The sequence below is a fragment of the Setaria viridis genome, chromosome 3 (genome assembly GCF_005286985.2).
Source record: "Setaria viridis chromosome 3, Setaria_viridis_v4.0, whole genome shotgun sequence".
Taxonomy (NCBI): Eukaryota; Viridiplantae; Streptophyta; class Magnoliopsida; order Poales; family Poaceae; genus Setaria; species Setaria viridis.
The window spans coordinates 28,864,578-28,881,135 of NC_048265.2; the positions used below are offsets into that span (position 1 = coordinate 28,864,578).

The 16,558-nt window shown below is 44.8% G+C and overlaps 1 protein-coding gene and 1 pseudogene across 1 annotated transcript; both read left to right on the forward strand.

Moving 5' to 3' along the window:
• The first annotated feature begins 6,954 nt into the window (after positions 1–6,954).
• LOC140222230 (uncharacterized) lies at positions 6,955–8,017 on the forward strand. Its single transcript, XM_072292405.1, has one exon. The coding sequence runs from the start codon at positions 7,175–7,177 to the stop codon at positions 8,015–8,017; it is 843 nt and encodes a 280-aa protein (XP_072148506.1). The 5' UTR covers positions 6,955–7,174.
• Positions 8,018–8,106: 89 nt separating this feature from the next.
• Positions 8,107–14,989, forward strand: LOC117849200 (uncharacterized; annotated as a pseudogene).
• Positions 14,990–16,558: the final 1,569 nt, after the last annotated feature.

Sequence of the window (16,558 nt, forward strand, 5' to 3'; positions counted from 1 at the left end):
GGGCGGGCGCCCACGGCCGGCGGCGCCTCCAGCTTGGGGGGGAGCTCCGGCGGCGGCGCGTCCAGCTGGGGGTGGAGGGAGCTCCGACGACGGCGTGTCCCGGGACCGGCGGGGCAAGCTCCGGCGGCGGCGCATCCTGGGCCCCGCGGGGCAAGCTCCGGCGGCGGCTCGGGGCTGGAGGAGCGAGCGCCACGGGGCGGGGGAGCTCCGGCGGCGAGCGGCGCGTCCAGCTGGGGGTGGAGGGAGCTCCGGCGGTGGCGTGTCCCGAGCCCGGCGGGGGCGGCGGCTCGGGGCTGGAGGGGCGAGCGCCCCAAGCGGCGCGGCCGGTGCTCGGGGCACGAGACCGGCGTGGCTGGGTCCCGAGCTCCGCGCGGCCGGGGCACAAGGCCGGCGGGGGCAAGTCCTCGGGCGGCGTGGCCGGGGTCCGAGGCAGGCGGCGCGGCCGGAGCTCCCTTGGCTGGCCGCTGTCACACGGAGGAAGAAGATGTACTCATGACAATGACAGGTGGGGCCCACTGACGGTAGCTAACGGAAGCTGAGAACGGTGGTCGTCCTTACTTGAGTACCTCCAACCAAACAAAAAAATGGGACGAACTCATTCTTGTCAACCAAACACGAGCCGGGACGATCCCATCCTAAAAAACTGGGACAGAACCGACCCATCCCATCTCGTCTCCAAACCAAACGCACCCTGGCTCACCCAACTGCCTCCCGTATGACCATAAGGAACAACGGACGGGACGGGGGCCATTCCAAGTGCAAGCCGCACCATGACGTGCATGAGCACTCCATGACCCACAATAGTCACTGTGCCGAGCCGTACAAGATGAGAAGCAACGGCGTGTCAACAGAGGTGTGGATGGGACGTAAGGGCCCAGCCAGGGAGGGTCCACCCTCGTCCACCGAAGCAAGAGGCCCAACCACTCCTCTTGAGACCCTTTCTTGATTGTCACCCGGTCCTATATAAGGGAACCAGGCCCTCAGTTTACTCTCTCTTGATTAGTAAACTCTCTTGATTACACGCACTCACACACTCATACACTCGCACACGCCCGCTTGCAAGCGCCCCGTTGTAAGCCCCTTGCACACTTGAATCTTAGGAATAAAGACTCCTGCCAAAACTGGATATAGAGATCTTTTCCGAACCAGTATAAGTCCCATGTTCTTATGTGCAAACGAGGAGAGCGTGGCGTTCGATCACTTGTTGGCGGTACTAAATACCGACAGCCCTGTCTCCACTCTCCATGCACAGATTTTTTTAATGTTAACCTCTTTTAAATAATATTTCAAAAATAACCCCACCCAATAAATATTGCCATCCCATGACCGTTTTGGTCACACGAATCCATGTGGCGCAACAAGATCATGTTGTTGCCATATGCATCGGCGCGACAAGCCCACCATTAAGGATGGCAATGGGTTAGGTTCGTATCGGGTGGAGTGTCTGGGCACCCAAAACAGAAATCTGAATCTAAAACTCGAATCCGCCCCGAACACCGATTCAAGTGAAAATTCATCCCCGAAACTGAAACCTGCGGATACCCAAAACCCGACGGATTAACGAAACCCAAGAACATGAACAGTACAATAACAATACAGCACCATATAAGAGTTCCAGCAAGAGTTACAACAACAATTTCACAAATAAGAGTTACAGCAACAATACAACAGAGTTATTTCACAAATAAGAGTTACAGCACCATATTTCACAATGCAGCAACGCCAACTCTTTTCTTCTTCGGCTTTTTTCTTCTCAGAAGCAATCTTCTTCCGTTCTTCTCCTAAAATATGTTTAAGCTTTCTATTTTCTTCCTCCAGTTCAGAGATGCGTAAAAGTTCATTATCATGTTTGCAGATATTTTGTGTTTGCTGCAGATTTGAGTTCTGCGTCTTTAATTCAATTATCTCCTTTTCTAGCAGATCTCTGGCATCAGACTCAGTTGACCTAGCTGCTTCTGCTGAATCACCTCGTAGGCGTTCCTGCTTGCAAACTGTTCATCACAAAAGAGAAACAGATATAATACAACATTAAAGCATTATACACATAAGAAATGGTTTCAAGATGCATGCATCTACACATAACCGTTCATGAAGAATTACATACTTCTTTGGGTGGGTGTCATCATTTCAAGCAATCAAGTGTTTTAAAGTGCGCCATGGTAAGGACAATACAACTGGGGTCTGATAGATGCTAACGACTGAAAGATGCATTGAGGAGAAATCAAACTGATGTTAATGGATACATGAAGCATTAAAGAGAAATCAGACATACTCTAGTGGGCCGAATTGTTTCGGACCCTGATGGAGCTCCGTGGGTGATTTTAAAAACCCGCCCTAAACCCACGGTATTTTAAGTATCCGAACCCGAAAAATCATGGGCGAAAATCAGGAACCGAAACCCGTGGACTCGAAACCCACGGCTATCCGCCCCGAAACCGATCCGTTGCCATTCCTACCTGCCATGCTAGCGGGGGCAGATGATATGACTGCTCTTGTCACGCCAATGCATGCATGGCACCCCTATATCCCTATTAGGGCTATAGTTAAATTTACCTACTTTGAATCATCTTAATGAATAGCATTTGAACTTCAAATATCACGATGTAGTGTATATGGTGCAAAGGTTCCATTTTATTAACATCCCCAAGGCTAAGCGTTACATATTTTGAAATCTATAAAAGTAGGCTATGTATTATCCATCAATTCCTCTTATGGAATGAGCCCCAAATATTTTCAAACTCTAACTAAAAATATGTTATAAGATATATTTATTTCTATTTGAACTATATTCAAGCTATCAATTATTATACAGCTGATTTTATTTAATTTCAAATTAGTCCAATGGATATTACTAACTTAGTAACTTACCAATCCATGTCAGAAACTTTTAGGAGCGAGTAGTACTTTTTGAGCCACTAAATAAAAGTAAAATAATTAAATTTTTATTAAGACTCGGATATAAGATGAGGAGCTAGGGGTGACATTGCGTACTAGAATTTGCGTCACGCATCTGGTATGCTATGGTCTTTCTTTATAATATATTAGGGAGCTATTTCTTTGAAACCTACGTATTATGAAAGATACAAAATTACCAATCCAGGTAGCAGTAAGCAAATAGCGCATCATACCCCCTCACTCTTAGCTTTCCTCATGTAGAGGCAGTACTATCCTAAACGCTAAAAGGTAAACAACGGTCACTCATTATTTAGTATTTAGATGGTTCAAACAGTGTCTAGATAGACTTAAACGGTCTAAACAGTTTTGTACTTTATCATCAAAATGGATTGTTCACACTTTATTCAAACTCTGTGAAAAATTTAGTTACTCTAAATTTATTTAGTGGTTCAAAAATTAAGGGCGTTCTAAAATTTTCTAATACTTGGATTACAACTTAGTCATATCCATTGCTCTAATACGAAATTAAATAAGGTCAATTGTATAATAGTTGATGTAGTCTTATTATAGTCTTGAATATTTGAGGTTAATTAAGTAACGAATGGATTTCACTGTAGGTCCATTAACTTATCCCGCATTCTCACTTAGGTCCATGTAGTCTCAAAAATTGCAAAAAGACCCTTAGCAACTCACGGCCATCAGCGAAATCAAGGAACGATGTGTGGAACTGACACAGCCACACTGCCAAGGGTGACAGCGGATGCACGGGTGAGCTAGCTCCATGGTCCGAGAGCGGTGGGGCTATGGTGGCGCTTGGACGGTAGGGAGAAAGAGGGGAAGTGGGTGCATGCTTGCCGGTGAGCAGGAGCGGCACTGCATGGGCAGTGGGGAGCACCGGTGGCGCGAGTGCTGTGGCGGAGGCGAGTCACCAATGTGGCAGTGGTCAACACATGCGGGATCGGCTCAGGGCAAGACGCTAATGGGGTCATGGTGGGGCACAAGAGATGCCATGGTCAGCACAAAAGCGACCACTACTGGAAAATTGAGCATTCGATGATGGTCTTAGTACCGGCTGAACTTCTGTTCAGAACTAAAGTGTGAAATTAGTACCGGGTCAAAATTTTCGGTTCTCGAAAGCCTTTTAGTACCGGGTCACAACATCACCCGGTACTAAAAGGCACCTTTAGTACCGGGTGGTGTTATGTGATGCGGACATCACCTGCTCGGATACAACCGTATTGACAAATTTTGATTCAAAGGTGAAATAATTCTTTATCAAGATTGTATTTGATAAATTTGATGAATTTATGTTGCACCATGATATGTGTTCATTGTCATTTTCAGAAATACATATCTGGATCAAAAAGAGTGTTAAACACACATGGAAGGCATGGAGGACAAAAGAAGTTGATTGGGGGCCAAGTTCAAGTATTCCCAATGTCCTCGACCAGGCCACCACGTCACTTTTGGCCTGAGGAAAGAAATAGATCAAATCTAACACGTTTTGGGGCTGGATTCAGACTGCAGCACTGCACTAACTTGCGACGGTCACCACAGTTGTATACGGACTCGGATTGGGGCATTCAAGTACTTCATGGAATCCTTATGATTATGACTTGGTACTAAATGACTCTCCACGGGTTACTTCAAAAGGAAAGTCTAACTAACTCCATCACATGTGCTGTGTAGGTGAGATGCTAAGGATTGTTCGTACGAGGCCTGAGGTCATAGGTTCGAATCCCACGAATTGCGCACACGCATATTACGCGTGTGGGCGAGCCTCCGGCTGTTAGGCACCCAGCAGGGCTCTCCTGACTGATTCAAAAGGTCAATCGTCCACCAGTGGACGCACGGCAGCTTGGGTGACAGTAGGCACACGGAATCCCTAGTACCATTGCCCCGCGAGCTCAGCTGCACGGGCTGTGGTCGCCGTTCCCCGCAAGCTCCTCCGACTGCCCTTCTCCTCGACCTCGGTGTGACACGGCATCTCCACTCACCCCCACGAGCCAACCACATAGAGGAGATAAGGCATACCGTTTGAGACACGTGAACAGGGAAACTGAAATTCCAGTTATTCCTTCCATGGATTTGCAAAGTTGGGTAGTAAAATCAGTTCGTGAGGATGAAGGGTGTTGATGCCTTCGCATAAGAAGGTAGGGAGTGGGCCCATTCAGGGCCCCTATGGCAGCCCAATTCCCCGCTGGGTTCCCGGCCATTTTCGTGCGTCGGCAGCCCATGCAGAAAATTCCCACAGGTTAGTTAACCTGCGCCTATGGAAGCCTGCTAGCCGGGGAATCCGGCTTGTCTCAGCCCATTTTTCTGCATGGAATAGCTCCCAGCCTCCAAACATCGGGTGTCCGTCCCATCTCGCCTGTCCTCATCTCGCCCCGTCGCCCGTCTCCCCCTCCGCCAGAAAGCCGCCGCTGCCACCCCCGTCTCCGCCGCAGCCTTCACCCCCCCGTCTCCGTCGTCGCCACCCCCCGTCTCCGCTGTCGCCGCCACCGCCGCCACCCCCCGTCTCTTCCACCGCCACCACCGCCGCCACCCCTCGTCTCCGCCACCGCCGCTCCGGAAGAAAGCCGTGTTACCTCCTCCAAGACCTAGGTTCATGTGCGCCTCCCCTTCTCCCCATCTCCTCCTGTTCGTCCCCTTCCCCTTCTCACCCCCTCCCCCTTTCCTTTATTGCTGTTGTTTATTTCTTCCTCATTGTTATAGTACACAAGATGTTCAACTGTACCTGCTGTCAAGAACTAGATGCATTATCTGTACAGTTTGTAGCTCATTCGGATTGTATGATGTACCTATGAGAAATTCTTCCACAGGTGTATGTGGGCTAGCTTTTCAGTACTGGCTAATGGCTATTGAGAGTTAGTTGCTATAGGGTGTTTGTGCATCTTCCTCTATCAAGATACCCTTATGTCCCATGTACACATTTTTTTTCTTGGCCATAGTCTTTACATGCCCTAGGTGCATATGGTAGCTAATATGATTAATCTGTGAACTGATTGTTTGGGCTTATACAGTGAGAACTCCTTATTGAATACTGCCCATAGCAAGCTGCAACCTTTTGTTATTTCTCACCATTAACTGGAGCAGTGCCCTTATCTTGATATTTAGTCAGCCAATTAGCCATTGTTTGACTTCTCTATTCTCTACACAGAATAATTACAGGACCTTATGATACTTTAAATCGCTGGAGCATCATTGATCTAATCTAACCATCTATTTCTAAGGGTACTTTTGTTATTACCTTGTCAATTTCTCAAAAATGTCCTTGTTGAGGAGCATTAATATATCCAATTAACAGTGCATCCCCATGCTGAGCAGTCTCCTATGCCGTCAATCCAGTCCTTCTCTTGAGTCTGCCTTTCTATCCACTGGATTATATAAATGCCGGTCATTGTGGATGTTCCTCTTTTGCTGATCTTTACTCAAAGATTCCTCTTCCTTTGTTGCCGCTGGCTGTGCACGGTGCATAGAATAGCAACATTGCCTCTCCACTTTAAGACCCTGCTTCTTTCTGCTTGATGGGTTCATATACCCTTTTGGCATCTTATTAATTATGAAGACCATTATTAATAATGTTGTGTTTCCTCATAGTTGTATAAAATAATACATGTTGTATAGTTGTGTTTCCTCATAGTCAATGTTAAAAGGAATATGTTTCTATTATTGATTTCTCTTATTTTTCTATTTGATGTGTTACAAAACACTAGATAATGGGATCTTGGGAGGAGCAAGTTAGGCAGTTCTTGTTGGAGGAGCAGGAAGAGGATGATGAGCTACTTTTTGTACTTGTTCCTACCATAATTATGTACCTACAAGAAGAGAAAATGCATGTGCACACATCTTCTCTTCCTCGTGCCAAAAAGGTGAAGGAAATCCTTGAAGGCCACCCGAGTTGGTGTAAAGTTGAGTTTCGAATGGAGCCTGAAATATTTAAAGCCACAACAGATTTTCTTAGAAGATAGAATTTTCTCCGTGACACACGAGGTGTTGCTGTTGAGGAGCAGCTTGGGATGTTCATGTTTATGCTCTCACACAATGCTAGCAACCAAAGGCTACAGAAAGCTTTTCAACACAGCGGCGAGACAATCCATAGGAAAATAACAGAAGTTTTCAAAATAATTCCTGCCTTAACTCATCGATTTGTGAGACTTCCAAGTCTTTCCAAACTCATATCAAAATCGTGATAGATCCTCATTTTATGCCCTTCGTTTAGGTGCCGATCTTTTCTTTCCAAGTGCACAATCCTTTCCCCAATCTTTTCTTTCCTTGCATGCCAAGTCCTTATTTTTTACCTTCCGTGCAGAATTGTATTGGTGCAATCGATGGCACTCATATACCAATCACCATCGCAGAAGACAAGGCCCCTCCCTATAGAAATCGTAAAGGAACCCTATCACATAATGTTATGTTAGCCTGCAACTTTGACCTTAACTTCACATTCATTTCATGTGGATGGGAAGGGTCAGCATCAGATGCAGGAGTCTTTAGATCTGCTGTTAGCAAAGGATTTATTGTGCCAGAGGGGAAATTCTATCTTGTAGATGGTGGGTACGCAAATACATCATCCTTTATTGCCCTATATCGAGGAGTTCGGTACCATCTCAGTGAGTTTAGAAGGCGTCGTTCGTCTCAAAGTGGTTATGCAAACTACAAAGAACTATTTAACCATCACCATGCATTGCTTCGTAACCATATAGAGAGGGCCATTGGTGTTCTAAAGAAGAGGTTCCCGATTCTGAAAGTAGGCACTTTCCATCCTATAGAGAATCAATTCAAGATTGCAGCTGCAGCAGTTGCATTTCACAATATAATTAGAGGGCAAAATGGTCAAGAGGGGTGGCTAGATGACCAACCAGAGTATATCTCAACAGATCAATATTTTGATGTGCCGGAGGGGGACAACAACTATCAAGGTGAGGTGGAGTCAAATGATGGCAGTACTCTAAGAGATCAGATTGCACACCAAATATGGGCTAGTTTGATTCCTCTAGTTTGTTTATATTTTGCTTATGTAATTTTTGGAACTTTCTACTGCAAATATTATCATAATAAGTACCTTTTTAATGCAATTGTTATCTTTGTACTTGAATTTCTTTTTTTTGAGGCACCTTGATCTTGCTTATGTTTCTTTGTACTTCATCTTAACATGTTTTGAGAAATGCAGCCATAGTAGGAGAAGCTGATAGGACTGCTTGAAACTCCGCTTATGAGAAAGGTCTTGTTGAAATATTACTTGACTACAAAGATAACGCCCAAATATAAAGGTCAAAATGGTTGGGTATCGGAGGGCTGGAGGATTATCACTAGCAAGTTCAATGAGAAGTTTCCCGTAGCTCATTTCTCAAAGAAGCAAGTGCAGGAGAAAGAGAAGGAGCTCAAAGCTAATTACAAGGCACTAAGAGATGCTAAAAGAGACAACGGTAACGGTTGGAATGAATCTTTGTGTATGATACTAACGGAACCACAAGTATGGGAGAAGCTAATGTTGGGATACAAGGTAGGCTACACTAGCGCAAATCAAAAATTTCTACTGCGTAAACTAGGAAAACTGCCGTATAAGGATCACGGGATTACCACTCGATGCACTACTGGTGCGGAAGATGTAGATTCGCGTCGATGCAGCGAAGTCGATCAACGTAGTCGTACGTAGTCGATCACGTCGACGTCCAGCAGCTCCTCAGCAGCTCGTCCACATGCAGCAAGATCGCCCTCATGCCGCGGCTCGTCATCGGCTCGTCGTGGCTCGTCGGCTGCTCGTCGTGGCTCGTCGGCGGCTCGTCCAAGTGCTGCAGGCGCAACACCTCCAAGGTATCCACACATGCAGGGAGGAAGCGTCGCAAGCCGGACTGCTAGATCTGTGAGTTGCAATAGGCAAGGGCGTGAGGGGGGCGCGGCAGATGTGTTTCGCCAAAGGTGTAAACCCTAGGGCGCCCCCACCCCCTCTATTTATAGAGGTTCCTAACGGGTCTCTTGGTCCGAGGCCCAATAGTACTTCTAAACCTACTCCAACTCGGATCACATCCGAATTGGGCTTCCAGCCCCTTAAGTGTGTGACCCTATGGGTTCGGATACATATAGACATGGCCCGAGTACTCCTACTCGGCCCAATAGTCGGTAGCGGCCTCTAGCAAGACGTGCCAACTCCTATATGCACACGAAGATCATATCAGATGAACCATCACAACATTATATACATGCTATTCCCTTTGCCTCACGATATTTGGTCTAGCTTCAAGCCGACCGCTCTTTCTCGATCCTGTGATTCAGAATCCCTTTGTAGGTTAACTCTTAACCGTACGTAGCATGGCCATGCATTTTCAGATCCGATCACTCAAGGGGCCCAGAGATATCACTCTCAATCAGAGAGGGGAAAATCCCATCTTGATTGACCATGTCTCATAGCATGCTTCTTGACAAACCCGAAAGCTATCTTTATAACTACCCTGTTACGGCATAGCGTTTGATAGCCCCTAAGTAGGTCGATCCACATCTTAAATACATGCGACAATCTCAGGTCTAAGGACAAAGTGTATATGTTGTTTAAAGAGAGAACTACTTTTCGTGTTGGGTCAGTCCTAGCACATGTCTCCACATGTGCCCACATTATTAGTTCAACATCTCCATGTCCATGACTTGTGAAACATAGTCATCAACTAATACATGTGCTAGTCTAATATTCATGTGTGTCCTCACATGAACTCCGACTAGGGACAACTTTAGAATAACCATACAAGTAAAAGAGTTTCACACACAATTTGATAAAATTGCAAATCAATTCAAGTAGCCTTTAATGGATATTCAAGGAACACAATATAAATCATGGATACAAATGGAATATCATCATCTCTATGATTGCCTCTAGGGCATACCTCCAACAGTCTCCCACTTGCACTAGAGTCAATCTAGAAGGTACCTAATACCCATAGCTCTTACATGCGCATCATGCTTAGCCTGCGGGAGTGGTTTTGTCAACGGATCAGAAATGTTCAGATCCGTGTGTATTTTGCATATCTTGATCTCACCCCGGTTAACGAAGTCTCGAATGAGATGAAATCGCCGCATTACGTGTTTGTTCTTCTGGTGGTTCCTTGGCTCCTTTGCTTGCGCAATTGCCCCATTGTTATCACAATAGAGATTCAATGGGCTGGACACATTTGGGAACACACCAAGCTCAATGAGGAAATTCCTTATCCAAACACCCTCCTTCGCGGCTTCCGAAGCCACGATGTACTCGGCTTCTGTCATAGAATCGTCCACCGTCTCCTGCTTGGAACTCTTCCAACTAACAGCACCACCATTTAGCGTGAACACAAATCCTGATTGTGACTTTGAATCATCTCTGTCGGTTTGGAAACTAGCATCGGTGTAACCTATTACAACGAGCTCCTCCTCACCTCCATAGACGAGGAACATATCTTTAGTCCTTCTCAAGTACTTAAGAATGTTTTTCACCGCTGTCCAGTGACTCTCACCTGGATCAGATTGGTGTCTGCTTGTCATACTTAGCGCATATGAAACATCTGGGCGAGTACTTATCATTGCATACATGATAGATCCAATAGCCGAGGCATATGGCACTCTACTCATGCGATTCCGCTCATCAGCAGTCGAAGGACACTGAGTCTTGCTGAGATGTATGCCATGTGACATAGGCAAGAATCCTAGGATTCTTGCCTCTTCCATGCTGAACCGCTTCAACACTTTGTCAATGTAAGTATCTTGGCTTAATCCTATAAGCCTTCTCGATCTATCTCTATAGATCTTAATGCCCAGAATATATGCCGCTTCTCCTAAGTCCTTCATCGAAAAACTATTTTTCAGTGAAGTCTTTACAGACTCAAGCATAGGAATGTTATTTCCAATCTGCAATATGTCATCCACATATAAGATTAGAAATACTACAGAGCTCCCACTAACCTTCTTGTAAACACAAGACTCTTCTTCGTTCTTGGTGAAGTCAAACCCTTTGACCACTTCATCAAAACGAATGTTCCAACTCCTAGATGCTTGCTTCAATCCATAAATGGATCTTTGAAGCTTGCATACCTTTCCAGCATTTTTCAGATCGACAAAACCCTCAGGCTGTATCATATACACGTCCTCAGCTAGGTTTCCATACAGGAAAGCTGTCTTGACATCCATCTGCCATATCTCATAATCGAAATATGCAGCTATAGCTAGAATAATCCGAATGGACTTAAGCATCACTACGGGCGAGAAGGTCTCGTCGTAGTCAACTCCTTGAACTTGTCGAAAACCTTTTGCGACAAGTCGTGCTTTATAGATGCAAACATTTCCATCCATGTCCTTTTTCTTCTTATAGATCCACTTGCACTCTATGGCTTTAACACCATCAGGCGGGTCAACCAAGTTCCAAACTTGATTGTCTCCCATGGACTCTATTTCGGATTGCATGACACTCTGCCATTTTTTGGAGTCTGGGTCCATCATTGCTTCCGCATATGTCGCAGGCTCATCATTGTCCAACAATAATATTTCCCGCATTTCGCGGAGCCTTGCCGACCTTCGTGGTTGTGGCGATGCTTCTCTTGCCATGGGTATCTCAACTTGTTCTGCTACATTAGCATCACTCATTGATTCTTGCCCAATCGGCTCATCTTGAACTTCTTCAAGATGCACTGTCTTTCCACTCTTTTCTCCTTTGAGAAACTCTTTCTCTAGGAAAACCCCGTTCCGAGCGACAAACACTTTGCCCTCTGACCGGTTGTAGAAATAATATCCCAAAGTTTCCTTTGGATATCCCACAAAAATGCACTTATCGGACTTGGGTGTGATCTTGTCCGACTGAAGTCGCTTGACAAACACTTCACATCCCCAAATCTTTAGAAAAGACAAACTGGGAACTTTTCCAGTCCACATCTCATATGGTGTCTTAATTACGGATTTAGATGGTACCCTATTAATTGTGAAAGCTGCTGTTTCTAGAGCGTATCCCCAAAATGATAACGGTAGGTTTGACTGGCTCATCATTGATCGAACCATGTCTAACAAAGTTCGATTACGTCGCTCGGATACACCGTTTCTCTGAGGTGTTCCAGGCGGCGTAAGTTGTGGAACAATTCCGCAACTCTTTAGATGATTGCTAAACTCGTGGCTCAAATACTTGCCTCCACGATCAGATCGTAAGGCCTTAATTTTCTTGCCACATTGATTTTTAACTTCATTCTGAAATTCCTTGAACTTTTCAAAGGTTTCAGACTTGTGCCTCATCAAGTAGACATAGCCATATCTACTAAAATCATCAGTGAAAGTTGTGAAGTATTGGAATCCTCCTCTAGCCGTCGTGCTCATTGGTCCGCATACATCGCTATGTACGAGTTCCAACAAGACTACTGCTCTCTCAGAAAATCCTGTGAAAGGCGTCTTGGTCATCTTGCCTAGCAAGCAAGCCTCACATGTCTCGTATGATTCAAAATCAAACGAAGTTAGAAGTCCATCAGAATGGAGCTTCTTCATGCGCTTTTCACTTATATGACCCAAACGACAATGCCACAAGTAGGTAGGACTCAAATCATTAGGCCGAGGCCTTTTAACACTTACGTTACAGACAGGTGAACCATCAAGATTTAAAACAAATAATCCATTCACAATGGGTGCAAAAGCTATAAACATATGATTCTTAGAGATCACACAACCATTGTTTTCACTCGCAAATGAATAACCATCCTTCATCAAGCTTGAAGGAAACAAAATGTTTCGACTTAAACTAGGAATGAAATAACAATTATTCAACTCCACAATTATCACATCCGAATTGGGCTTTCAGCCCCTTAAGTGTGTGACCCTATGGGTTCGGATACATATAGACATGGCTCAAGTACTCCTACTCGGCCCAATAGTCGGTAGCGGCCTCTAGCAAGACGTGCCAACTCCTATATGCACACGAAGATCATATCAGATGAACCATCACAACATTATATACATGCTATTCCCTTTGCCTCACGATATTTGGTCTAGCTTCAAGCCGACCGCTCTTTCTCGATCCTGTGATTCGGAATCCCTTTGTAGGTTAACTCTTAACCGTACGTAGCATGGCCATGCATTTTCGGATCCGATCACTCGAGGGGCCCAGAGATATCACTCTCAATCAGAGAGGGGCAAATCCCATCTTGATTGACTATGTCTCATAGCATGCTTCTTGACAAACCCGAAAGCTACCTTTATAACTACCCTGTTACGGCGTAGCGTTTGATAGCCCCTAAGTAGGTTGATCCACATCTTGAATACATGCGACAATCTCATGTCTAAGGACAAAGCGTATATGTTGTTTAAAGAGAGAACTACTTCTCGTGTTGGGTCAGTCCTAGCACATGTCTCCACATGTGCCCACATTATTAGTTCAACATCTCCATGTCCATGACTTGTGAAACATAGTCATCAACTAATACATGTGCTAGTCTAATATTCATGTGTGTCCTCACATGAACTCCGACTAGGGACAACTTTAGAATAACCATACAAGTAAAAGAGTTTCACACACAATTTGATAAAATTGCAAATCAATTCAAGTAGCCTTTAATGGATATTCAAGGAACACAATATAAATCATGGATACAAATGGAATATCATCATCTCTATGATTGCCTCTAGGGCATACCTCCAACAGCTAATTGCGGTAAGGCATTTTGAATCTATATAAAATATGCTAAGAAGTAGCTAAGTTATTGTTGTTAACTAATTATTCTTTTCTGTTACATTCAATAGAATCACCCAAGAGTAGCAAAGTTTCGCAAAAAGCCATTTCCCCTCTTTTACCAATTGGAAGCACTATATGAAGGTGAAGTTCCCTCACTTGCATAGCTTAATTTATTGCTTTCATCATTAAACAATTTTGTAGTTCTAATATGAGTTCCAATTATCTCTTGAAAATAGGAAGTGTTGCTACAGGAAATATAAACTTCACATCAACCATGCAAGTGGATCCACCTTCTGCTCTTCCTCCTCCTGCTGTTCCTCCTCTTGCACCTCCTGTTGAAAGAAGTAACTCTGAACAAAGCAGCAATCACTTGGGTGCAAAAATCCATTTTCTTCGAGTTTCGATGGCCAAGAGACTTCTAGTGCACATAATGAACGCAATGAGTTTTGATATGAAGAAGGTGGAAGTGGGAGAAAGTGTAAACAAAGTCACATTGGCTCTACTCTTGAGGGATATGTGGAGTACAAAAAAAGTCAAACAACAAAACTTTGCAAGCTCTTGAAGAAAGGAAAAGGCGTGAGGAAGAATTTTCAGTTGAGAAGTGTGTTGATCAAGTGGATGCTATGGTCAAATTGACCGATGAGGAGAAGTCATATGCTTTGGATGTCCTTGAGTCTGATACACATAGGAAGATGTTCATTACGACCAAGAATCCTAATGTTTGATTAATGTGGCTAAAGCGAAAAATCAAGTATGTCACTTTTAGTAGTACTGTATCAATCTAAGAGGCCACCTGTCATGGAATGTTGATGTAATTTTATCTATCATCCTGTTGATGTAATGTTGTCTATCAAGCATGTCTGTTTGTCTATATTTGTCTACTTTAAATTATATGTTGAATCTAAGTCTTTAATTATTAATCTGACTGTAGATCTCTCATGGACCATACTTCATTGAGCTAAACTATGCGATTAGAACTAAGTTGGTGTTATTGGGATGGAATGAACCATCTGTGCTATGTTTTATTACTGATGGGAACAAGGATGTGGATGAAACTAGCTAAATAATTGATATATGGTGACGATGTGGTGTCATTTGCTGTTGAGCTAGTCGTGTCCTTTTTTGTATGGTCTCTAATGTTGCTTGAGTTAGAAGCCTAGCATGGTACTGGTTCTGATGTCTGACTTATGTTGTTGAGATTCTGTTGTATATAAAACGTGTTTAGCATGTTCTACATGTTGCTTGTTGGGTACTGCTTTCAATTCTTTGTGTACGTTGAGGATTTGCTTGAAAGCTTGAAAATCCAGGTATGTTGTAAGGTTTTCGGTACTGCTTTCAGGAAAAAATGCTGGATTTTTTTCTTGATTTTCTGAGTTTTCTAATACTCTTATGCCTGGGCTTGTTTAGAAGCAAATGGGTTGCTTTTAGCAAATGGTGCCGAACGCCACATGTGTGGGATGGGTGCTAGCAGTCATTTTTCTATGTATTTTTCCAGCAATTTTCTAATTTCCCTTTGTTTTCTTCCTTTGGTGCCAAACACCAACGGGATAGGGGCCAGCGGTAAGGCAGGGAACTCAAGGGAATCAATTTGCCAAGGAAATTTGCCACAGGGAATCAATTCACAGGGTTAATAACCCTTGACTCCCAAGCTAGCCCTCAAGGAGCCACGGGCCCACGGCCACGGCGCAGATGGGGCCAGTTCGGTGAGAGCAGGAAGATGTAAGCGCAAGCATAGCCAGCCAGTGAGGTGCAGCGTCCCTGCGTGCGTGGCTCACCGAGGTGGAGGATAACGCCGTGTTTGAGCCCTGGTGCCAAAGCCTGTGACGTGGATGTGGCATGTCATCCCTTATGCTCCCGCTGGCGGCCAGCTGCGCCGTGAGAAAACGAGAGACAGAGAGGGTGCTAATGAGGACATCACCTGCTCGGATACAACCACATTAGTCACTTTTGACTCAAAGGTGAAATAATTCTTTACCATGATTGTATTTGATACATTTGATGAATTGATGTTGCACCATGATGTGTGTTCGTTGTCAATTTCAGAAATACATACATGGATCAAAAATAGTGTCAAACACACATGGAAGGTATGGAGGACCAAAGAAGTAGATTGGGGACCAAGTCCAAGTATTCCCAATATCCTCCACCAGGTCACCATGTCACTTTTGGCCCAAGGAAAGAAAGAGATCCAATCCAACACGTTTTGGCGCTGTATTCGGACTGCAGCTCTACCCCAACTTGCAACGGCCGCTACAATCTCATTCGGACTCCGTTTTGAGCGTTCAAGTACTTCACGGATTTGTTATGAAGTCTATTTTCATATGGATCTAGACTCAAGTCCATATCTTGTATGAGGCGGTTGCAATGACCAATTTACTACCATAGGTTTTCTGGTGCTGCGTCACCTTATTTGGGCCCACTAGGCCATGTATCAAGTTGGGTCCATTAGGGACATGTCCTAGGGTTGGAGCATGACCCCAACACCCCCCTGGTCGTCCCCTAGGTATTAACAAGGATTAGGACGACCACAAACAGATTGGGTTTTGTTTAGATCAAGTTTAGCTCTCGCTCCTTGCTTGTAAGCGCGCGTGCTGGATCAACCGCCCGTCTTCCTATCTTCGGAACCCCACCTTATTAAGATTGAGTTGGAAACCTTCATCTTCATCTAGTAAATTCAGTATTTCTTATACTTGTTCTTGCTAGTTCTTCGATTGCTTGCAGGACGAGTGCCCTAGTGGCCAGGTGACGCGCTCCACAAGATCGCGGCAGCCATTGGAGGTGGTGTATCAGTTGCTAAGGCGCAGCTTGGAAGGCTGTAGTCGGGCCGTGAACATCGTCTCCATCCACCAATCAAGTTATCCATGCCTCTCTCATCGAAAGATCGGGAATCAACCCTAGCGGGTTTAGGTGCCATCCTCCTGATTGCTTGCCTGCCCCGGCCATGGCCACCATGGTGAGCGCAGGGGCGTTTGGCTTCGTGCGGCGCTCGCCCGCTGA